General features: G+C 41.5%; 1 protein-coding gene across 4 annotated transcripts; it reads right to left on the bottom strand.

Annotated features, from left to right (window-relative positions):
- Positions 1–394: 394 nt before the first annotated feature.
- AKR1A1 (aldo-keto reductase family 1 member A1) lies at positions 395–22893 on the bottom strand. Of its 4 annotated transcripts, XM_067001395.1 has the most exons (11): positions 22594–22893; positions 22049–22104; positions 21236–21343; positions 19051–19146; positions 12233–12352; positions 10429–10580; positions 7502–7697; positions 6693–6892; positions 6459–6531; positions 5833–5919; positions 395–2189 (listed from the first exon to the last, which is right to left on the bottom strand). In XM_067001395.1, the coding sequence occupies exons 4-11, from the start codon at positions 19138–19140 to the stop codon at positions 2124–2126; spliced, it is 984 nt and encodes a 327-aa protein (XP_066857496.1). In that variant the 5' UTR covers positions 19141–19146; positions 21236–21343; positions 22049–22104; positions 22594–22893; the 3' UTR covers positions 395–2123. The 4 variants fall into 4 exon arrangements, with proteins under 4 accessions (XP_066857496.1, XP_047914862.2, XP_047914861.2 ...); XM_048058905.2 differs by lacking the exon at positions 21236–21343 and having other exon boundaries at positions 22543–22885; XM_048058904.2 differs by lacking the exon at positions 21236–21343 and having other exon boundaries at positions 22594–22883.
- Positions 22894–23544: the final 651 nt, after the last annotated feature.

The raw sequence follows: 23544 nt of genomic DNA, 5'->3' as shown, positions 1-23544 counted from the left end.
AGGCGCGGAGGAGAGAGGAAACGGGGTTCCGGCTGCCGCGGGGCGTGCTGGGAATTGTAGTCCGGAGCGCTGCGCCAGGACTCCCCGCCGGGTCGGGGCGGGCGGCCGGGCCGCGGGGCGGACATCTTGTGAGGGCTCCGCCGTGAGGGGGGCCCGGCCTCGGCTGCCCCCCGCGCGGCTCCCACATAACGCTGCGGAGCTTCACGGGACCGCCCCCCTCCCGTCCAGGGACATAACCCCCAAAAGTGCCCCGGGCCCCCGCCGCGGTAAGGCGAGGGGCAATAAAAGCTCGAATAAAATTATTTCAGGAAAAGCAAAGCAGGGATTGCACTTCTCTTAGGGTGAAAATGCCCATTTCTGCGCTGAGGAGAACCCAGCAGGAATTAGGAGACACTTCACAGGCACAGAAACTTTTTACATTTCACATAAGGATTACAACAAGCAATAAACAGACTTGGTCCAGTTCAACTGCATATTATAAGGCCCAGGAGAGAAAATACTCGCAAAGACATTACACTTGAGATGGATACCCAGTTGTAATACTGACCTAGAGTAAAAGAGGTTATCAAAACTAAAACAATCAAATTCTTTCATTTTTTTAAGCTATTTAAATACAGAGGATTATTCTTCCAGTTCTATTTGTTATTGCTATGGGAAACATAACAAATAATTGCTCTTTATTTCACTTACAGTCAGTTAAGCTTTCTTTGTCCAGCAGCAAAACAGAAGTCATGCCTATGACTATCTCTGACTGGCATCAGATCTAAAAGAGTCCCTTTGTTTCAATTCTGAGAGGCCTTTAGAAACCGTGCCTTGCTGCCATGCCTGCACCAAGGCAGGCGAGCATTCATCATATTTTACAGGTAGAGAAAACCAAAACAAAGTATTAAATAACACTGCTAAGGCCACAGATGGTATCACTATTGGGGCACTGGTACATACTAAGACTTCATGCTCTTTGTGCTCTGATGGTATGACAATTCATTAAGGAACTGAAACAAAATAAAACATTGCTAGTGGCTGAGCTCCAGTCCTGCACAATAGTGTATCAGCACTCTGGAAATTAGTCCTGCCCCAGAGTAACACAGAGACTTGGCGAGTAGGAAAGTTGACGCACAGAAAAGGCAAATTCCTTGTCCAGCGTTACCAGCACGCCAGCAGTGGAACAAGAAGCAGAACGAGCTCTCCCATATGCCAGCCCAAACAGCAGTCAAAAAAAGAGACATTAAAAGGGAAGGGGCCCTCTGACACTTTGTTGTTATTTTTTTCTTTTATTGTATAATCAGGAACAAAATCTGTGATGTTCCAGAACTTGAACTGGACATCTTTGGTAAAGAGACATTGGACAACCTTATGGGAAAGGCAGGATGGATTCCTATAGGACTTGCTAAAAAGTTATTGAGGCTTTTGTGAGAGGATAATTAGAGTTATTCCAGAGCTAGAACGTATCCCTGTGACAAGCAATACGAATGATTGCCCTGAAGGCCTGCTTCAGGTTATGCATTTATTCTCCTCAAATCAACAGAAATTAAAAGAAAAAGAAAATAAAGAGGAGAGAGTTTAAGTCCCATGAGTACTCCAAAGGGGATAAAAAGCACTCAGCATGGATGGTAACTTGGGTTTTAATGAATGCTTTATAGACACAGTGCAACCATAGCACATTTCACTTAATTCCCTGTATAAAATATTAATGAAAATATTGAAGTTGATAGCTGGGTAGTTTAGTCTGAAAATGCTTTCATGCCTTCCCCTCTTTTTCCCCCTCATGGTAATAAAGATTTCAAAACCGTTCAACAGACAGAAAACATGAAGTATTGCCCTAGCCTGATAATGATGTGTGGAACTTCATTTAGAATCTCCCACTCTTTATCTAATGCCAAAAGATATTATGTTTCCCAAGGCAAGCTGGTGGATTCATTACAATGACTGCAAATGCTGATAGGGAAGCTACAGGACCCCCAGAAGGAAGGTCAATTAAAAGCAGTACATTGTAAGTAATCCTACTCAGGAAGGAAGGTTTTATTTAGACTTTTTTTTGTTTTGTTTTTTGACAAATTGTGGCACTCATTACTTTGTGGAAAAGTATGCAGAGGAGCATGTTATTCTAACACCTTATTTCGTAGTTAATAGGGGTCATTGAAGGGGTAATGGGGGTGTCCAGCATCTCTTGGTACTGGCTTCCCATTCACCTGTGAAGTAAACAGACAGATGCATGTCAGGAAGATATAGATCCATTCTTTTTCAAGTTCTTCATGGTTTCAACTTGTAAATCTTCATATCCCAAACATCTGGGAGCATCTTCCTGAGTTTAATCAAGAGCTGTTCCCTCCACCCCTAAGTCCTCTTAGCACTTCTTGAAAGATTTTTTTTTGTAGCCTAAAGCAAGAGTCTTTCTTCCAGCTACTTAGACTTTAAGAATTGAATTAAGAATAGTTGAGCCTTTTGCCTTGTAGCCATTCCTGAATAAATGTTGCAACATGCACACTTCAAAACACTTTGCAGAAGTAAGCGCCCTTGCCCATCTTTTCACAACAGAGTTGTTGGGCTGCCAATTTTACAGATGGATATAATGAATCAACTGTAATAATTTGTTCAGGGCCATACACTGAAGCATTTATAGCGTCACTGAAACAAGAAGTGCTACAAAGGAGTTAAGAACACGCTTCTTGTTTAAGAACACTCATGGCCAACCAGTTTCTCCAGCTGTAAAATGGGAGTACTGAAACTAACGTTCATTGACAGGAAACAAAGGCTCCTGATGGCCCAAAAGCAGATGTAGCCAAGCAAAAGTCTCAGTTCCTATGGCCCACCTCCAGGCATTCACATGCATAAACTGCATTCCTAGATGCATCAAGTCCACTGCAACACCCCCATTTACTAGGAGCTGGGGTAAAACCTTGTTCTGCAACCTGTAATGTTTGAGGAAACTTAGATGCGGCATCAGCAAGAAAATAAACCTCCCCTGGTGACAAACTAGCATCATTCAGCTAAAACTTTTACTCAGTCATTAGGTGCTTAATATAAGTCATGTTAAACAAATCATTGATTTTTATGCATTTAAGATTTTTGTATTATTGCGATGTTAGATATCACTCAAAATGTTATGGGGGCAGAGGGAATCACAGGTAATTTGAAACCAAGTATCCACTAGCAAGTCTTTCTATTAGCTTTTAGAATAAATCATGCATTTAAAAGCAACAACTGGAACCCCTAGTTTACAATGAGAACTAGGGTAGAGTGAAAACAGTCACTTGGGGGCACTATAGAGCAGAAAACTAAGATGTCAAGGTTTAGTATTTGGTGCTCGGATTAAAATAAAAGCTGAAATGAAGCTGTTATTTGAAGGCAATCCTTAAAACAGTGGACAAAACTAACACAGTATCTTCACATTTCCTCATAGTTTGAGGAAAAGTTGAAAGCCAACAACTGCAAATTCCCACAATTCACATTTCTCACCACCCCATTTCTTTCCCCTGCATATTTTCCCTACAAAAAACAGTTCCTCAGGTAAGCATTCTTGTTAGCAACATGTCAAAACAGCAGCTGCCAGAAGCAATGTTGCATATAGCTGCTTCCAGTCTACCCCAGGAATCTGAAGGAGGAAGGGGGGCAAATCAGCAGTGAACACATTGATAGTCAGCTACCGTTAATCTGCAAAAAGAGAGATCATGTGTACAACACCGCCAGTCCTCCTGTTCTGGCTTGCTAGTCATTCAAGTTTTGCTGAAGTATATTCTTTAAACAATTATGTTTCCAAAAGTTTGACTTTTCAGGCTGGTACATGGTACAGTTGAACAATTTCCAGCCTCTACCCAGATAATGATCTGTTAAAATATAAAGCATCTTAAATTGTCTATATGCAATAGCTTCAACTCGGACTTAGAGCAAAATAACAACACGGAGAAGAGTGGCACAACTGCAAGACCTTGTGGTTATATACAAGCGAGGTAAAGCAAGGAAAAACTGTCTCGTCAGTTATGATAGGAGTGCTGCCACATCCCACTTTGAAACCCAGACACTATAAATTAGATTCATAGAGGAGATAGGCATGAAAGGTTAGACAGGAATTTTAATTTACAGATGATGAAAATTCTTTCTGATAAGCCCAGAAGGGACGGGCAGGAGACAAAAGGTTCTGCTAGAGATATTACAGCTACAGCCGCATTTTAATTCTCCTCATCTTGCTTCTTCCTGCCTTGTTATCTGACAATATGGCAATATCTTTGAAGCCCAGCTGCGTCACATTCACACCTTTTTCTAGCTGGATAGGCTAGTGCTTTGAACTGTACTTCGTTTCTTCTTTGTGAGTCATTGATCAGAACACATCTCCCATGTATCAAAAGCACATGAATTATCCCTGGATAGTCCAAGCCAGGCTACGTTCTAAATGTATTCTGCAGCTTCACTACCAAAACAACTTTGTTTGCAGCACAAGTAGCAAAACACTTGAAACACAGCCGGCAGCAGGTGTGTTTGTCGCTACCACGTTCACATGCGAGAGCAGCCAAACTGGCAGCTTGGAGTACAGACTCCTGATGCATAAGCAAAGAGATAATTCTGATTGCAGGGATGTGGGGGGTTATATTTACACACACACACACTGAAGCAACCCTACAGTTAAAAGCATGGCCTTGAAGCTTTCACAAGACCCAGCACTGGGAACAGAGAAGCTGTAACAAGTATCTACCTACCCTTGGTACAAGACAATCGTTCACACAGGCTCACAATTTCTCTTTTCAAATTGTTAGATCACTGATCTCAAGCACTCAAGAAACCTCAACAACAAATCCTGGAGAAATGCTTTCTCCAAAGAATTCTTAACCAGTAGCACAGGGTAATGAAGAATTTACAGGCAAACTGCTGGAGAGGCAAATTCCAAATTTGCAGAGACCTACTGTACCACACACTACCCTGTATGATAGAGAAGGGACAAATCACTTCAAATTCATTCTAGTACAGTTGCAATATTTTGGTCAGCGACCACCAGGGAACATCAACAACTCTGTCATACAAGAGTTGTTGTCGTAGAAGCAGGACAATAAATATATAAGAAATGAGGAACACTACAACAGGAGGCCGTAAGGCTTCTTTTATTCCCCTTCCCGTGAGGGGAAAGGAATAAGATTAGATTCTTTAATAAAAGGAAAGAAAAAGCCTAAAATGACAACCTTTAAGGCACGAGTTTCTCTAAGAACAGACTGGCATCTAATAGCACACAAGGTAAGGGTTCATGTGACAGTGGAAACTGATGATTCTGTAAGACGCTGCAGCTAATGGATTTGCAAAGAAAAATAATACAACCTAAATCAAACCCCTTACAATGGTGGAAAGTTGTTACAACAGGTGCTGAAAGAGAACATCCAGTGGAGTGAAGTGGGCAAATTCCCTCATATGGCTTCTGTGACAAGCAGAGAGCTAACAGCACCTTGAGTTTTCTGTGAATTTAGAGGTTTATGGTAAAAAGCAGATGTGGACAGGTGGAATAAGGAGAACTTCTGGAAGAGTGGCACAGACCTTAGCCTGCTTGTCGTTGAGAGGAACAGATCAGCATGAGTTTGATGAGGTTTGAAGCAAGAAGGGACTCTGGCTAAAGGCCCATGGACAGGTCCGTAATGAGGACCCATGAGAATCAACAGAGGAGAAAAGGTTTCAAAAAGCTACCTGTATCCAACTTTTGAAAACTTCTTTCAGCTTAAGACACCCTGAAAAGTTGTAGTGCTCTTAGTCATAAGTAGTTCTGACAGGGACAGCAAGAGAAAACGAAAGCCACAGAAACCCCAAGTTGTGGTCAAATTCACATAATCAAAACTATTAGAAATACGAGAAATTTACCGTAAGCATTGGCACAATGTAACGCCAGTTTTTGTTCAGGCTTCCAATGTGGTTCATCTCCTCTTCTGTGAGGCTGAAATCAAACACCTAGGACCAAAAGCAAGAGACTTGGTTTAATAACCATAGTTTTTTCCATATTTAATTCTGTTGAATTCTGCCTCTTGGCTTTATTTTCTTAGAGTCAAACATCTCTTGGAGATGTTTTTAAAACAAGAAAATTTGTGCGCCATATTAGAATTGCAAGATCCTAGTGTTAAAACCCGAATAAAAATAAACGTATTGCTAGTTGTAATATTTTAAACATCTTTGGAATCTTCATTAAATATCATTAATTAAATAAATAAATAATGATAAATAATTAAATATCATTAAAAGACTCCTTTGTTCAATAAAATTTCTCAAATATCAGTAAAGATTTTTCATTTAAACTTCCATGAAGAACATTTTTCCCTTTTGATAACAAGACCGTGCACGCGCACACAGTTGCTAGAAACTTTTGTATCCCAAAAATCTTTCCTTTCTGAGCGCACAAGTATGAACCAAGTGCCTCAGATCACTGTAGCAGGACAGCATATTACTCATGTGAAAGGGCATTGCTGGAACTCCTGTCCTCCATCTCAACTTACCTGGAGATTCTGCAGAATGCGAGCAGGAGTGACGCTCTTGGGAATGGTAACCACTTTACGCTGCACTTGCCATCTGTTGAGAGGGAAGAGAAAAGTCTTCTGTGCTGGCAGCACAAGAATCCCCACTGATGTGGGGAAAAAAACACACACCCCAAGTAAATCCCTTCAAGCTTGCTTGTTTTGCTTTATTTAAGGCCAGGTCCCAAATGCCACCCCTCCTCAACTGTTCTGTACCTGAGGATGATCTGCGCAGGTGACTTGCTGTATTTTTCTGCCAGTTTTTTGATCCCAGGTTCCTCTAGAAGCACAGGCTCATCTGGGTGTTTCCACATGCGATCTGGAGAACCCAGGGGACTGTAGGCAGTAACAACCAGTCCTTTTTTCTGGCAGTGAGCTATCAGCTCATTCTGAGCTAGGTACGGATGACATTCTACCTATTAAAATGACCCACAGTGAATGGCCAGAGAAAAAATTACCAAGCACAAAACTCTAAACAAACAGGAGGTCAAAAGCATAATAATAAAAAAAGGCAGAATCAAGCACATCAGAAGAGGTCATTCCAGCTTTTGGGAAACCTTGCGAAGCTATAGCGTACTACCACGAAAATTAAAAACTGGCATGTAGGCTAAAATTACAGAAAACAGCTTGCTTAAGTTTATAATGCTGGATTTTCTCCATGCGTCCAACAAATCATCCAACATGCAAGAAAGCTGTTTATAGGAAGGATTTAAGTTAGTCCCTCTTGATATTTTTTTCTTGTAGACTAAATTGTTCTTCTCAGGGAAGACAAACTTTTTTTTTTTTTTTACAGAGAAGCATTGACTAGGCATAGGGGGCCACAAAACATGGACACAGGTCTCCCCACTGAATTCATCTGTCTGGAAAGACACCCTCTGTGTACCTACTCCCACAGACAGGGCTATACTTCTCTCTGTACATCAGAAGCTGCACTCCTTGTTCTTCACATGTAGTATAGGTTTGCACATTCTTCACTCCCATGGACAAACAGAAAGAGCACTCCTCCTCTCCTTTATTCATCTTACCTGGAGCACAGCTGGTTTGACAGTAGCCACACTTAATATATCATCAATCTGACGACTGTTGAAGTTTGACAGCCCAATGGCTTTTGCAAGACCTTTTTCTACCAGCTTCTCCATAGCCTTCCAGGTATCCTTGTAATCAGTGTAATCATACCGCATCGTTCCATCAGGATTCTTTGGGAAGAGATTGTCCCCTCGTCTACGGCATCAAAGGCAAAGCGTAAGTATACATGCCACGTGATTTCTATTACAGTAGTTCTTTGAAGGAAGTTTCTTTTAGTGGAGTATTCTTAAAAGCTTATGCACAGTTTGTAAGCTAGAGAACAAACTGAGCAAATTTCCCTGTTGAATTCTATTATGAAGACTTAGCCTACAAGAAATTATTTTACACACAGTCCTTCCTATGTAAACTTGTTATACAGTGCTTGGAACTTACTTGCCTATAGGGCTATACCTACCTATAACACGCTACTTACCTATGGCAACTACCTAAAGCTGATCACCCATTGTATATACAACAACAGCGCTTTGATCCTAGCAAAACAGGTGATTTAGAGAGCAGCAACTCAGAAGGCAGCTTTGGTTTTTCAATTTGTTTCTGAGGGAGGACTGATAGTCTATTTGGACGTTTTACCAACGGGACCTTGGTTTAGGAGCTATCTAGCAGGCACTGCGTTCAAAGCAATCTGGTTTTCCCACTCTCTTTGAATTCTCTAGCAGAGTCAGCACTGGGTGCAAGCACAGATTCTCAGAGAAGTCTAAACATGTACGTGTTGCTTGTAGGTTGGGTGTGTTTCCAGTTAGTCATACCAACCCATTTAAAAATAAAAATAAAATACAAACAAAGAAACCAACCAAAACCACACGCAGGAAGAACCTGGTTATGTCAGGTGACACCACCACACTACCCAAGGGCTACGAGCAGTCTCTGAGCAGTCCACGCTTGGAGGGGTTCCAGAGATCTCACTGGAAGAGTGCTGCTTCGTAACCACCGCAGGACACTGCTAACCCAGATCTCTGAGACTGTCTGACATTGCCCTAACTAAGCAGTAAATGCTGTGCAAGATAACAGCAGCTGGGGACATGGCTCTTGTGCACATCATTTTTGGTTCTAGATCTATCAATAACTTTGAAAACGTTATGAGTGAGCTCCCAACTCTGAAAAGCAGTCTCGTGTCAAGAGTAGAAAATTAATCCCTCACTTAATACACAAGACCTAGGGTCACTGTGATTTTCATCTGGAAATCTATTTTAATTTCCATTTAAATAACATTTTTCTGATTAGCTTCCCAAAACACTGCAGGCACTGTGGGTAATCAGGCACTAAAACAGTTAAAGTAGAGCTGATAGAACACTAAGAATGAATTGTTTCCAGTGAGAAAGCATGGAGATTGTAACGTCAGTTTTGTCAACGTTTTCTACAACAACGAGCAGTTTAAATAACATTAATAATAACTAAATATACATCCTTGTTTGTGTTCCATGTTACTATCAAAGCAGTGTTTAAATGTTGTGTCCCCCAACCCCCCCCCCCCAACCAACTGAAAAGCAAATTATTTCAAAACAGGGGGAATTTTTAACAGAAGTTCTTCCTCCAAACTGGCCCTAGCTGAAAACATTTCCTCATTCTGTTACGCTGAGGGATAGTTAGAATTTGACTGTCTTTCATATCACTGTTGTATGCTTTGCAAAACTCCGTTCATGTGACTAGAACGGGAAAAGTGTTTTTAAGTTTGTAGAACAGGCTGAGGTCCCTCTGAATCTTACAGGGTTTCCCCCATTTAGTGAAGTGCCCATGCAAACAGCTGGGCAGGAGACTTTTTTTCCTCCTCTTTTTGCTGATTGCTTAAGCAGGAAAAGGAACTGCATCCACAGTTATGATAAAATAAACTAAGTAACTCTGCGTCTGGTAGGGTTGTAGGATAAATAAATCTAGCATTTAACTGGAGAACCTTCTCTTCCCATATTTCTTCAAATCTTAGAATTACTGCAACTAAAGTGTCATGAGATCATGGTCATTTCCTTTTCATACAGACACCGATGTAATACTGTATGTGCTTGACCACTCCAGCAGCTTATAAGTACTAGTGAAAAGCGTTTTTTGTTTTTTTTTTTTTTTAACAAAGCACTTAATTTTCATTTTACAGATAAGTACAACTCAGGCACAAATAACAGCAGGATTTCCCCAAGATCACCAAGTACTTCTATGGCAGAACCAAGAATAACAGCATGTTTTCCCAGTGCTGAGGTGAATAGGCTAAACTACTTTTAAGCTTCAGATGCATGTTAAACTTGACAAAGATTTTACCTCACAGCAAGACAAGTTTTCAGCTGGTATAAGATGACAAGCCTCAGAAGAGAAACTCACTCAATAAAGTTTGTTTACTTTCTCCCAGTCAGACTACTTTCAGTTACCTAACTTTGGCACCCATGCCAAACCGTCATGCATTTAGTGATCTTAATTTCATTACCAAGTTGTTTTCACTATTAAAAAAATCAGCAGCTACTTAAGGATTTTAAATTAAGACCTAATACCCATTTTTGCAGCCTCATGACTTCTAAGTAATAACAGCAATTATCCCTTTTCTATTTATAATCTCTGTACAGTACCAGAAATTGTCTCCTCTACTGTTTCCATACCTGCTACAAATCTAAATAAATTCAGAGCCAATTCAAAGAAGAATTAAATGGGAACAACTGTTTTTGCAAACATATCCATGAAATACAAATGAATGTACAGGTTACAAGTAGAGAAATGTCTACACCACAGCCTGTAGGACTACGCTTTATATCACTCTTAAAAATATCTTGCAGGCAGTTTACACAGAAAGAAATTTACAGCTCAAAAAGAAGCTCCTCAGGACACACCACCAGCCACTTACATAAAGCTGGGGTTTCTGCATTCTGTGCCCTTTCCATATAGGACTTACTCAAAGGCATGAGGCCAGTGCATGAGGTACAGGTCCAAGTAATCCAGTTTCAAATCTCCAAGTGTTTTCCTTAGTGCTGGCTCTACATCTTCTGGGTGGTGCTTGGTGTTCCAGAGCTTTGATGTTACAAACAGGTCCTCCCTTTTAATAACCTTTAAGAAAGGAAGGAGAGCACAATTTACTGGACCAAGCTCGGAAAGAGAACTGCAGCAACCCCCGAGCTAGATTTAAAATAAAAAAAATTCAAGGTTTAAAAAAAAAAGTTAACACATGGAACCTACAAATTAAACCTTCCAAAAATGTGCTGGATAGAGAACAGCAAGAGAAATACACACTTCTATTGACCCATCCTAAAGTACACCAAAAACTTTGCAATTCACTAGAAACTTTGGGGAAGAAAAAAAAAAAACAGTAAACAAAAAACAAAACCCACCACTCTTCCAAACTCCAATGCCAGGGTTAAAGCCACTACTAAATGTAATACGGCCAAATAAATTATTACTGAGTTCATTCATTGACAAGTTTTGCGATTTCTGTCAAGGTACAACCAGCTAACTTACTACACCCATCACGTTATAAACTGTTTGTCATAGAAAGAATGCAGGAAAATAAACCAAAGAAGCTTCACCGAACCTCTGCACTTGAATTTCTAAGTTCTGGGAGGAATGCATTAAGAATTGAGCACCATGTATCGGAAGGGTAAGACCCAGAAATTAAACAAATATAAATGTAGGTATTTATGAAGTATAAAATGTAAGAGAGATCATAATTGGCATGCTGAAGCATGGAACACTATCAGAAGGCAATTCTCATTGACATAAGCAGTACCAAATTTCACTCAAGTCTACACCTTCTGGTAGCTGGAATGATTAATTTCTCCAGCCATTCAGTTATTTGTGTTTCGCATGCTAGCTGTTGTGTTCAAAGAGAAAAATGTTCTAAAAAATCTTGTTATAAGTTAGTTAGCCAACACAAGCTGAATAAAAATAGTCCTACGCTTCCCCATATTAGTTGCCAGTAGCTAAACAGTGCGAAGGAATCCCTGGGGCGAGCTGAAAACAGCCTCTCTCGAGCTAATCACATAACAAAGAGATTGCCCTACAGCAAAGGAGAGGAGAGCAGAAAAGCAGGAACATGTGAGCTTTCTTTCCAGGGTCTCTGAGGCCATACACCTAATTCTTCTGCCCCCTTGGGCCAACCAGAACAAGGGGATGAATTTAAGATTACACCTGAGGTCATCCACAGGAATGTCTGTTATGTTACATTAAGGCCATGAACTGTCAGTGCAAACCCTAGTCACAGTTACAAAACCTTCAAACTCAATCACTGTTTAATAAAAGAGCATGCATTTACTCACTCACTCATATTTAATCTATCACTAAAAAAAATACAGTTGCTGAATTTGCTGTGAGTACCCAACACTGCATACCATTCTAGACTTGCAAACTAGAGTAACTTTTCATATAAATCATGGAATATATTTTCCATTATAACTAGCGACTCCGGCAACCTCTAACTTTTGAATACCCAAATTAGGATATTGGCTGGGGGGTGTTTAAGAAGGAATTCATAAAAGCATTTTCTGTAGCTTCCACGCAACTGTTCCATGCAATCTTTTCTCCTCCTGACAGTCAGGATGGTTCCAGAGGAGAGAAAGCCTTCTTTCATGCCTGGTCCTGATTAATAACAAACAGCTGGGATTGATAGAAGGAAAAACCACATGTTAATTTACAGCCCACTTTCAAGTCACAGTTGTAAATTCTGTTGCAAGATACAGTTAGCATAGCAGTTCTTGTGGTTTTACCTTGTTGGGTCCAACGCTTTCCTGGAAAGCCTCACCGATCTCAGCTTCATTGCTGTAAGCTGCTGCACAATCAATGTGGCGATAACCCACACTAAGGGCGTATTTCACAGCTTCTTTCACCTGTAGTCAGAAACAGATTACACAATGAAATCAGTGGAAAGAGACAACTGAAAAAGTTGCTATGTGCTTAATGAGGAACACTGCCAAAGTACAGACTTAGATAAGGTCAGGATACCCAAGAAGAGCAGAAACCAATCCTCCATTGTACAGCGTTCAAGAGCAAAGAGCTAAGTGCTAGCAGGCACTCCAAGAGTAACATGAAAACAGACCATGCACACAGGCCAAGTATGCAAGAACTCACTAGACAGAATAGAAATTCCTTTTTAACTACAGTTGCTGTGCTTTTCTTGAATATAAGATGAGCTGTAAGAAATAAATCATGGTTTAGGAAGACAAATTTAGTGGAACTAACTGTCCAATCAATCAATGTTAGCCAAGCCTGGAAGACACAACCTCTCCCCCAGTAAAAGAAAAGCCAAGTTTCTAATGTCATACTTGCCAGAGTTCAGGTTTGGTTCAACTGTTCACGTTACATTTTTATGATAAGGATATTTTATGGCACATTTTTCCTTCACGTCTCATTCTCACTGATTGCACAACAGCAGCAGTATAGTGACAAGAAAGTCACTCTACTGGTGATTATTAACCCACAGCCTGCTGGGGATCTCCTGATGATGCTCAGGATTTCACATTTTGCTTCCCACATTTCTGACAAAGAAGGTACTGCCAACAGCAAACGTCCCTCGCCCCATGCTGTTACACAAGCCAGAATGGCTGGGAACCAAGGCACTATACTTTGCATCTGTTTCTGCTTTTGAAAGCTTTACTGAAGCACAAGCACAGCACATATAGCCACATGCTGGCATTAGACATGGGGCAAGTCTAGAAACCATCGAGGGAAACACAGAATGGTGTCTCTTCCAGAATTCTTAAGTGGCTTTTGAATAAAGACTTACCATAACTGATTGTATAAGAACAAAGAAATTACCAGACTTCAGCATCACCACCTTCCATTAGATGGTTGGGCATCAAGTAAAATCCATTTTATTTAACTTCCAGTGGTCAGTGAGCACAAAGTCTCTGTCCATCTCTTAAGTGCTACAGTCAGAGCAACATCTCTGTACAGTGATTTCTGTACATTGCTCTTCACTGACTTGTCTCGTGAGACCTCGGGAGATTAAGTTACTCCTTGTCTGAGGTTTGATGCAATAAGGCCCTAATCTATTTGGAGATTATGTCTCTCTTGTTAAGAGATTAAAAACCGTGTCAACAGAGGCTAGAGAGTGATTGAATTCTTTCAACTTAAGTACCAGCATTTTCAAATTTAAAGCTGACAAAATGATTAACACCAATTAAAGACATGTACAGTCTTGCTTTCAGATGGGACAGAAAAAGAGGGAATCAAATGTGAAAGAGATGTCTCTTCTGCTGCTGAATTTCATTTGTTTCTCCTGTCAAGAACTGCAGTAAAAGCAAACACAGAATATTCTGACTGCATTCTTTGGCATTTTGAAAGGAAAACTGGAACTCAGACCAGTTCCCCTTAGCCAGAATGACAAAGCACTTCTATTACAACAGTGAAATAAGGTCTTCCTTTCAACAGCAGGATGGTATTTACAATCCTCATTTCACTTTGAGGAAAGGCATTTCTCAGAAGGTTGCTATGAAGTCAAGGTCATAGTGATTTTGAAATCACTTGAGACACATTTAACATTTTTAAGGCTGAATATCCACCCTCCAAAAAGGTGGCAGTTGAGGAGCAGAAGCACATTCTCCTTTCTTTTTAAAGCATAGCAGAAGAAAAGAAAGCAAACGTGGTGTTTGTCTGAACTAATCTCCCATTTCCTCTATCAGGATTTTTTTTTTAAATCCAAACACGCACAAAAATTGCCATAAAATGGAAGTAAGCACCACTTGCAGAAAAATAGGGATAAGGCACTCCAAACACATTTCTGCAAAGTGATAAAATAAAAGTCCATATTTGTTTATCAGAGTGCTTACATATATTTCTAGCACTGAAAAACTAGGACTGATCATTTAAAGTTCAGATTCAGGCAAAATTCTCAGCCTACTAAGACATTCCAAGGTGAATTGAGAGATCCTGTTCCATGCAAAAGGCAAATAACCAAGAGAAAAACATGCAAATAAGGATTTCTTGGAGGCAAAAAAAAAAACCCTAACAGGCAGATGTAAATACAAGAAGAGTACTTTGCTTCAGGTGAGAGTTGTATTTTTGACATTACGTTCAGACAGGTACATGCATTTTCTGGGGTGAGGAGGGAAGACTCAACACAAGCAGTTGGATATTTAAATGCCTTGGGAAATTTGGTGTTATATAGTAAAAACTGCCAAAGGATCCTTCAAATTTTCCATATATTTTTTAGTTTAGCCTGTCAACGCTGCTGTGGAAGGAGCAATTACCAAGTTACTGAGTTAATTTTCCATTGGTCAAGTTGAGTCAGACAGCTTAAATAATTAACCTAGCATCGTATAATTCCAGAAAGTAGGTCTGAAAGAATCTTCAGAAATCATTTAGTCTATTCTCATGCCCCATAGCAAGGCCAACTAAGTCTAAACCACTCCCACACACATTTGCCAAAACCCTTTTTTATAAGTAACAGGCAGTCTACTCCAATGCTTAGATATCTTTATGTGCAAAGCCTTTTTAGAAGTCTAACCAAGATGCAAGACCCTGATACCACATCCTATTCCTCACAGACGTGAAATTCAAAAACCCTTTGAAAAGGGTTTTTACACCTTTAGTCGTCAGCATACCTCTCCTGGTTTTGGCTGGGATAGAGTTAATTTTCTTCACAGTGGCTGGTATGTTCTGTGTTTTGAATTTCGGAGAAAAATAACGCTGATACCACACCAATGTTTCAGTCATCGCAAAGCACTGCTTGCACAGAGCCAAGGCCTTCCCAGCTTCTCACAGCGCCCTGCCAGCGAGGGGCTGGGGGTGCCCGAGGAGCTGGGAGGGGACACAGCTGGGACAGCTGGCCCAGGCTGGCCAGAGGGATGTCCCATACCGCGTGTGCCATGTGGAACAGTAAAAATGGGGAGGTTTGGCTGGGGATGGGGGCAACTTCTGCTTAGGGACTAGCTGTGCATCAGTTAGCTGGTGGTGAGTAATTGTGCATATATATATACACGCATATGTACACACACACACACACCAATTACTATTACTAGTTTAGCAGGACAGAAAAGGAAGGGAAAATAATGTCTTTATCTCAACCCATGAGTTTTACCTTCCCCCCCCCCCCCCCGATTTTCTTCCCCATCCCACTGGGTGGGGTGAGTGAGCAAACAGCTGTGTGGTGCTGAGCTGCCTGCTGGGTTAATGTCGATGCTTTGGTCTTTCACCACAACTCATCTTTACCAGAACTTGCATCATTGTTGCTGCTGTCTCGTCAGTTCATGCTTTTTTTGAAATAGTTTGCCCTAAAACAGACAGCATTGCAGCTGAAGCCTTACTCTCTATTATAGCAAAGTGCTAGGATATACATTCACATTTATATATACTAACAAGGACTTTTGCCTGTCCCCATCCCCACCCCCCTTTTTCCCCTTCTAAGGTTCTTCAATTTGCTCATCACAAGGTGAAAAACTAACAAGCTATCTTTATACTTCCAAGCAACACAGAGTCTAAATGACTAGGAAGCCTCTTCTGCACGGCCCCAAGCCATTATGAACAGGCTTTCAAAGTAAAAAATAATAATAAAAAAAAAAATCACAGACAAAGAAACATCTGCTTTCCTACATCATCATTCTAACACTGCCAGCCAATAACACCGGGAAAGAAAGAGAGGCTGGAGATGACAGCTTTGACAAATTGACAACCTCCCTTTTAGCCTGAGAGTTGGTCACAGTTAAGCAGTCCAGGTACACTTGCTGATGGGAAGCAGGAAAAAAAACAGACCGTCAGGCCACATGATATTCAGATGCAGTATGAGCAGAACACATGTTGCTGTATCGCAGCTTCTATATAATGCACTAAAATAGTTTGCTGTAGAGGAAGGAGCTCAGACCACCATATAAACAGTAACTTACAGTTAATATTCCTAAAAAAACAAGCTTTGCCTCCTATCCTTCAGACGTTGAATTCATGTTCTTCCCATTACATGTCAGTAATAGCGCATTTTTGTTCACATTGTCAGACAATCTAGAGAATCCTGGCTAAGTTTTCATGGCTTAGTCCCCTCCATAGCTGCAGTCCTATCACAAGGCACCCAGTCTGATTGGTTTTCCAAGGCACATATTTCCTCTTCCATCTTTCCTGAACGTTCGCACAGAAGTACAGCTTCCCTCAGCTCCCCATGTCTCTTCCCCAAAGAACCAGCCTCTGCCACAGCAGGTTAGACTGTTCATCTGATAGGGATCAATCCTCCAGTTTGAAAGCATGAAGCATGGCCCACTTGAGAGAGAAGAACAAAGCATTAAAGGATCACAGCTCCAATACTAAAAGCTCATGCTACTGATACTCTTGATGCTCTTGTCTGAACGGACTTTTGTCTTTGAACCCATTCATGCTACCAGCTCATGAGCTCCTGTACTGTATTCGCTTCCTCTCAATAGCCCTCCATCATGTTCCTATGGTAACATGTAAACCTAATTTATCTTCTAGCGTTTGATCATGTAAGGCAGAAAACATCATGTTATTCTAAATTACCTGCCAATGAGGGTTTAGATTCAGTAATTCTTTTTTCTCTATCCTTACCTCCCACGAAACTAGGGCTGCAATGGCACCTTTGTACTGGCCTGCTGAGATCTGGCTACAAGTCAAAGGCTTGTTTAGGATCGGAAATAAGAATGGCAATAATAAAGAAATTATTCAGACTAAGGTCAAGACTGAAGAACAGCTTGGCAACAATAACTACAACTTGTGAAGTATTTACCTGCAATAATTGAAAAGCAGTCCACATCTACTCTTGCTTCTAATGTAGCCCTTGATGAAGGGGCTTTTGATAAATAGCCTGTATTTGGGAAGCAGCTACATTAAACATGGTCAATGATTATTATTCCACTTGTCTAGGTCTTTAGTCCCTGGCTTTTAATTTGTAATTAGTTATTCTCCCTGAACAACATTATGCCCTTTTAAGGGTAAATTATTTGGATGCTCTGCCAAAGTGCTGCTATGCCTCTGAATCTGATAAATCTCCACAATTGTTTGCATCTTTTGCGTTTTTTAACGAAGAGTGATAAATATGAATTTATTTATTCCACAGGAACAGCAGCAATTTCTGTAATGCTGGCTGTTTTTCAAAATCATGTCTTCAAAACAGTCAAGGAACATTGTCTTTAAAGAAAGTGATTGTTCCACCGAGATTGACTTCTGTGGGACCCCACCTAGACCTGAAGTAAGATCCATGCTGGGTTCAGCTGCTCGAAGTGCTGCAGACTACGGCAAAATCCATCTGAAATAGGTTTCCAGGTTATAAAACCGCACTTTCCTCAGGACAGTTAGTGCACAAAATAAACAATGCACTGATATTTTGTTTGTTCATTTCAAGCGTTTTAGTACAACGTGCATTAAACTGCCCTGGGTCTGCAGAAATCCATTAATTACGTTCCTGCATATTAATAAACCTAATTCAGTGGGCAGATGATGTTTCAAGTGACAGAGCTGAATGTTCACCCTTGTCCTCAGTTACAAGGTTGACTGAGCTCTCACACCAGCTTAGCTTCCACATTAGTATAGCTTCTGTTCCCAACACATCTACTGTCCTGACAACAAGGAAGCCTAACAAGAAAATAACAATGGATAGATTTTGTTTGCATAGCTTATTTCTCACCTTTTCTTCCACCTGACAAGAAAGAACAGGGTCATCTCAAGAAAGGTTTTTTAAACTTTCCCCTCGGTCACAAGCACAATTTCATCTGACTTACTCCCACATAACTATCATGAAGCTAATGCCAGAATAGCAGCAAGACACACTTACTGACGTGCAGCGGTACACAAAGTCCAAAAGGCATTAAAACAAGAATACCAATTAAGAATTCCACCAAAAAGAGGACACTCCTGCTGGACAGTGCATGTACCTGCTGCGAAAGGCAATCTCTGCACTCAGGAATTTATCTTTTCACTAAACAAAAGGGAAAGGAAGAGATAGACAAGGGGGAAAGTATTACAACAGGAGGCACAGTCCATAGCATGCAAATATTCCCACAGTCTGTAGTAAAATGCAGAATTGTTTCCTAGGCTGGCATTTGCCAATGCATTACATTTAGAACCAGAGTGCATCTCCAATGACACATCAGGCATTCCGGTCTAAAAGAAAGGTAACTCAAACAAGTTCTTCGTTTCTCTGCTAAACATAGGCCAACCAGAGGAACAGGACTTATTACAACTAGAGCTCTTGCCTCCCAAAATAATCCTTTCAGCCAAGTCATCAGTTCAAGCCAGCGGGATGCTTGGTCAGACTTGCAGCCTGAAGATTACTCGTTGGAAGAGTCATGTGCAAAATAATAACACCATTTTCACTGTCTGAGCTCTTCACCTCACTAATTGGTCTCTTCATGGATTCCTCTCCCAGAGCACCATTGCCTGAGGCCTGGAGTAACGAGTCCTAGGTGATCTGCTGCTGCTGCTGCTGCTGCTTGTCTTAAGCCTCAGTCACACTTCTGTGGACCTAAGACCAAATCCATGCAAATGGATCCATCCAAGTCTCAGATCTAGGACTTTCAGAAAAGGCTTAAAAAATGCAAATACTAGGTGAGAGCACAGAAGAGTGTCGGATAGTTTGCTCCTTACTTACCTGGCCAGGTTCACTTTTCCAGGTTCCCAGTCCTATGAGAGGCATCTTCTGCCCAGTGCAGAGTGTAACGAAGTCACATGCTGCAGACATTTTTGCCTGAAGAAGAAAAAGAGCAGAGTTTCTGCAACAATTCAGTAGAATGGGGAAAAAAAAAAAGAAAAAAAAACCTTTTCTATGCAAAAATAGATAAACAAAACCATAAAAGTAATGAGAATACTTTTCTTGTTACACTGGAATAAAGCTGAAGCAAGGTCTTTGCAACTTTTAGTGGTATGAAGCAGATTTATAGCTTTACAGCTATAGAAGAGACTAGAAAAGGAGCTCTTCTTCCTCTTCCTTCTTATTCTCTTTTCCTTCACAATGCATAGGTTTAAGTTTTTGCAGAGTTGAGACATACAAAAAGCAGCAGCCTCCAATAACATACAATTAATACAGCAACTCAGGTGAAAACGTTTTTGTTTTTTTGTTTGTTTTTTGTTTGTTTGTTTTTACCCCCTTCAAGTCAGCTGTAAGTATTGATGAAATGGAAAGAAGCAAGTCCTTTGGACTACTGCACTAGCTCTTCCTCTTTTACAGACTTTCTACTAGCTGGCTTAGGAACCAATGCTCTAATTACTGCGGCAGGTGGGGATAAACACATTTTCATCAAAAACAGCTGCTGCCCATGGAGGTTTGACGATGTGATACAGGCAGACTTTTGATTAGGAGTGAACAGCAAAAGCATTTATGAGGGCAGCCCAGAGACACAAAAGACAGAAAATAATACTCTAAAGAACTTCACCTCTAGAGGATCAGTTCCACCTCTATGAGACAGGTACTTTATCACCCTTGATCTCCAATATTTACTAACTGAGAGTTTAACTACAGCTCATTATCAAGGCTAACTCGGTCTGACACTGTGAAGAAAACTAAGAATTTTTCTGGCTTTCTTTGCAACTAGTATATTTCTTTATTAATTACTATACATCAAAGGGCAAATGCTGCTCATTGAGAATACCACCTTTTTCCTTTTTTTTTTTTTTTTTAAAAAAAAAGCACTGCTGTGAAGTGAGGGCTAAAGGAAAGGACAAAATGGAGGCACTTATAAAGGCGGACACTACAAAATATACCTCATAATACAGATCATATAAAACTGTTAAATATATATATATATTTTTAAATCATTCTGATATAGAACTATAGATAACCACGTGAAAAAAATAAAAGTGCAGACAATGTAATAACTAATATTGCTATCACAGAAGGTGTAATACACCTGATTTTGCACAAATTCACAGATTAGCAGCATTCTTCTGTTACTAAAGGAAGAATGCAAAAAATATTACGCAAAGTAAAGGTCACTTTGAGCCTGGGCTTCTGTCTTATAATTAATGCTATGATATACACGCGTTTTCCATGTGAAATCCAACAGAACAAAGGTCCAGCAGGATCTTCCACTACCTGTTGCTGGCTTTATAGCTGCTGCAAACAGTAAACCGCTCACAGTGGCAAAGGAATGGTTGCCAAAAAAAAAAAAAAAAGCCTTACAGTGTGTCTCAACATCCTCACAACCTATTTTCCTGGGCAAACTATTAAAAACAAACCACGTTCAGGATGAGCTCCAAAGCCAGCTAGCTGATTTCAGCAAAAGATGAGGAAGTTACTTCCCAAGCTCAGCTGTGTCCAAACTCATGAGTTATTTTTAAAAAGAAAGAAAAAAAAACACACACACAAACAAGAGTGAAAGCATGCAATGTTGGTTAAATGGCTGAATATGTAGGAGGAATGTATATTTTCAAAGTAGAGCCTTCAGGCAGCATATTGTCCCAAAACAGTTCTGCTTTCTTCACAACATTGTTATCATTTTCCTCCTATAAATAAGTGCCTACTGATGGATGTGTTCACACAGAAAGTTTATAGTTTCAATTTCTCACACCATATTTTTGTAGATTTACAGCAGACAGCACACTTGTTTTACATAGAGACATTAACACAGCAGTTGGAGTGATCCTGACTAGGCCATTACACACCAACGAGCTGGAGGTCCCCAGAACAGTTAACGTGAGTAGGTCCAGGCTGGTGCTGTGCTGTACTTCACATACTGCGTGGCCTTCAGGCCTGGGATGTGCACATTGCATGGCTGCAGGATAAGCTCAGCAACTAACTGACTAGAGCAGTGAGCGTGCAGGCAGCTCCCACCTGGTACCTGTGATTAGGCCACCTGCATGTCCTTGCTTTTATCTAAAAGAGCAGGAAGTTCTCATGTGAGCATCCTCTCTGTTTGGCAGTAGAAGTGATGAATACAGTTGTTTTCCTGCAAGAGAGTCCAATAATAGCTCAAGTGACCAAAATAGGGTAACCCTTTCTAACTGGCCGGGTCTACACAGCACACCACTTGTGCTACAGAGCTCTGTTTGATGCTGTACAACTTAGGGTCCACAGCACGTGAAGGGATGTGTGATTACCTACACTATTCTCTTTCTTTATAGGGCTAGCTGTAATAAATAACATTCGAGATGATGCTCTACAGACTCTGAGTGTCTTTCTTGCTGGGATTGCAATGGTCCAGCACCTCCCAGTACAAAACAGCAGTTAAATAAATTGTTCTGGATTTGCACTGAGATACACTAAGTCCACATGTTGGTGCTGAAGGCAATCTTCAGTGAACTGAACTGTGGGTGTACATCCATTTTGGGGTAGGGTGCTAAGAAAGGCAGAATATGATCCAGAATATGATCCTGACAACAGCATTCTCTTCTGAGGTTTGCATAGCAATTTTCTTGCCAGCTTCATGCAAGTGGGTGCAATTTACCTGGACTAAGTCGTCTAAATAAAGGTATCTTGTTACATCATGAGGTACAACTAAAGAATTAGGGTTTTTTCACTCACGCTGGCCTACAACACCAACCAGCCGCATGCTTCACACAGCCGTGTTACACAATAATCTTAACGCGACACTTCGGTCCAGAAGACAAGGTACACACCATTTAATCGATAACTAGCGTTTGGTAAGAAGTACCTTAGTTCGTATGATCCTGTTGTATATTAACGTTGCAGTGAGCAGAACGACAGACTCTGTTGGAATGGAAACACACGAGAATTAGGGACGCTGGAAAAAAACACACTAATTCATACTTTCCACTCAGACTCTTCCCTTAAGGAGGAGGTGTAAGAAAACTGGTGTCCACTAGCTGTTAAGTTTGCTCATTAAAAAGCAGCAAGGCTCTTTTTGGAAGGGCAAAAACAAAAATTAACATCAAAGCAACGTAATCCCTGACAAGTAAGACGCGGCTTTGAGTTCACAACGCCCACCCTCCTACCGCCACGCTCACAGGGAAGAGCGGAGCTCGGGCTAACAGGCAGCGTTAGCAGCCTGCCTGGGAGGATGCATCAGCGCTCAGAGAGGCGCCCACACACACCACACCTGTCCGCCAAGCCACAGCCCATCCTCAGCCCACAGCAACGAGCCGTGCACCCGTAAAACGCGCATTAAATTAACGCGTGCGGGCATACCGAAGCCCAAGCAGGGGCAGCGGCTGCTCCTGCCCGCAGCTCTGCACTCACCACACGCCGCCAGCCGCTGCTGCTCGCCCCGGTGGCTCCGTCCCTCGATGTTTCCGCTTCCGGAGGCGGGCAGCGGGCCCCGGTGGCTCCGTCCCGTGGCCGGTGCCCTGCGGGAAGGGCTCGGGGTCAGCCCCGCTCCTCACGGCTCCATCGGGACCGCGGAGCGCTGAGGGGGCCGGCGCGGCGGGCGGGCGAGGAAATGGCGGGCCCGCCTCACGGCTGCTGGGGCCTCCGCGCTCGGGTCGGAGGTTGTCCGCGGAAGGCTGTGTTCCTGCGAGAAGGGAAACGGCGTTTTCTCTGCTTTATGTGCAGCCCTAAATAGCAGGAATCAAGGGAATGCGCAGTTAGGCTTGTCCGGCCCTAGCTATTGTGCCAAAAGGTGTGTGGAGAAGTGGTGGCTCCTGAGGAGACCGAGCAGGTGTGCAGGAATGCACCTCCTCACTGGCACAAAAACTAAGGCTGTACAAGAAGATCAAATGTGCCATTAAAGCAGTTATTTCAGGACAGGGATCTGGGTGCAGCCAGCCAGGCACCGCTTTTGGAGGTAACAGAACTGTGCCAGTGACTGAGACGAAAACTCAAGGCTGGTGGGATGTGTACCTCATTATAACCACACCTAAAGAAAGCTGTAACCAGCTTTGTCTTTAACTTCAGGCCTCCATTTATAAAGTATGTAAATACAAAGATTTTTTTAACATTGTGTCAGCAATTAGGGAAAGTACATATCTGACAAGGCTTCGAAGAGCCTCCTGTTTATATTTCCAGAAAGATCATCCTGCCGCAGACTCTTTCATTGCTGTTCTGATTTCAGCTGCTCAGGAGGTTTATAGGCACAAAGGTTAATTAATCTCTTGGGCGTTCACATGACCAGATTTTTCTGTGGTGTAGCCTGTTCTGACAAAACGCAGGAACGTAGAAAGAGAGCACATGGAAAACACAAGGCAATAAAAA

This window comes from Anser cygnoides, chromosome 8 (assembly GCF_040182565.1).
Source record: "Anser cygnoides isolate HZ-2024a breed goose chromosome 8, Taihu_goose_T2T_genome, whole genome shotgun sequence".
NCBI lineage: Eukaryota > Metazoa > Chordata > Aves > Anseriformes > Anatidae > Anser > Anser cygnoides.
Note: the sequence above shows the minus strand (reverse complement) of the source record. Positions and strands in the feature narration are given on the sequence as shown.

What these genes read in the sequence shown, in the direction of transcription:
- AKR1A1 (XM_067001395.1), bottom strand. Translation starts at nt 19,140, where the DNA reads ATGTCTGCAGCATGTGACTTCGTTACACTCTGCACTGGGCAGAAGATG. An exon ending in CACTGGCCTCATGCCTTTGA is followed by an intron (nt 7,698 to 10,428) that starts GTAAGTCCTATA and finishes TTGATGCCGTAG; the next exon opens with ACGAGGGGACAATCTCTTCC. An exon ending in CCTGCGCAGATCATCCTCAG is followed by an intron (nt 6,532 to 6,692) that starts GTACAGAACAGT and finishes CCCTCTCAACAG; the next exon opens with ATGGCAAGTGCAGCGTAAAG.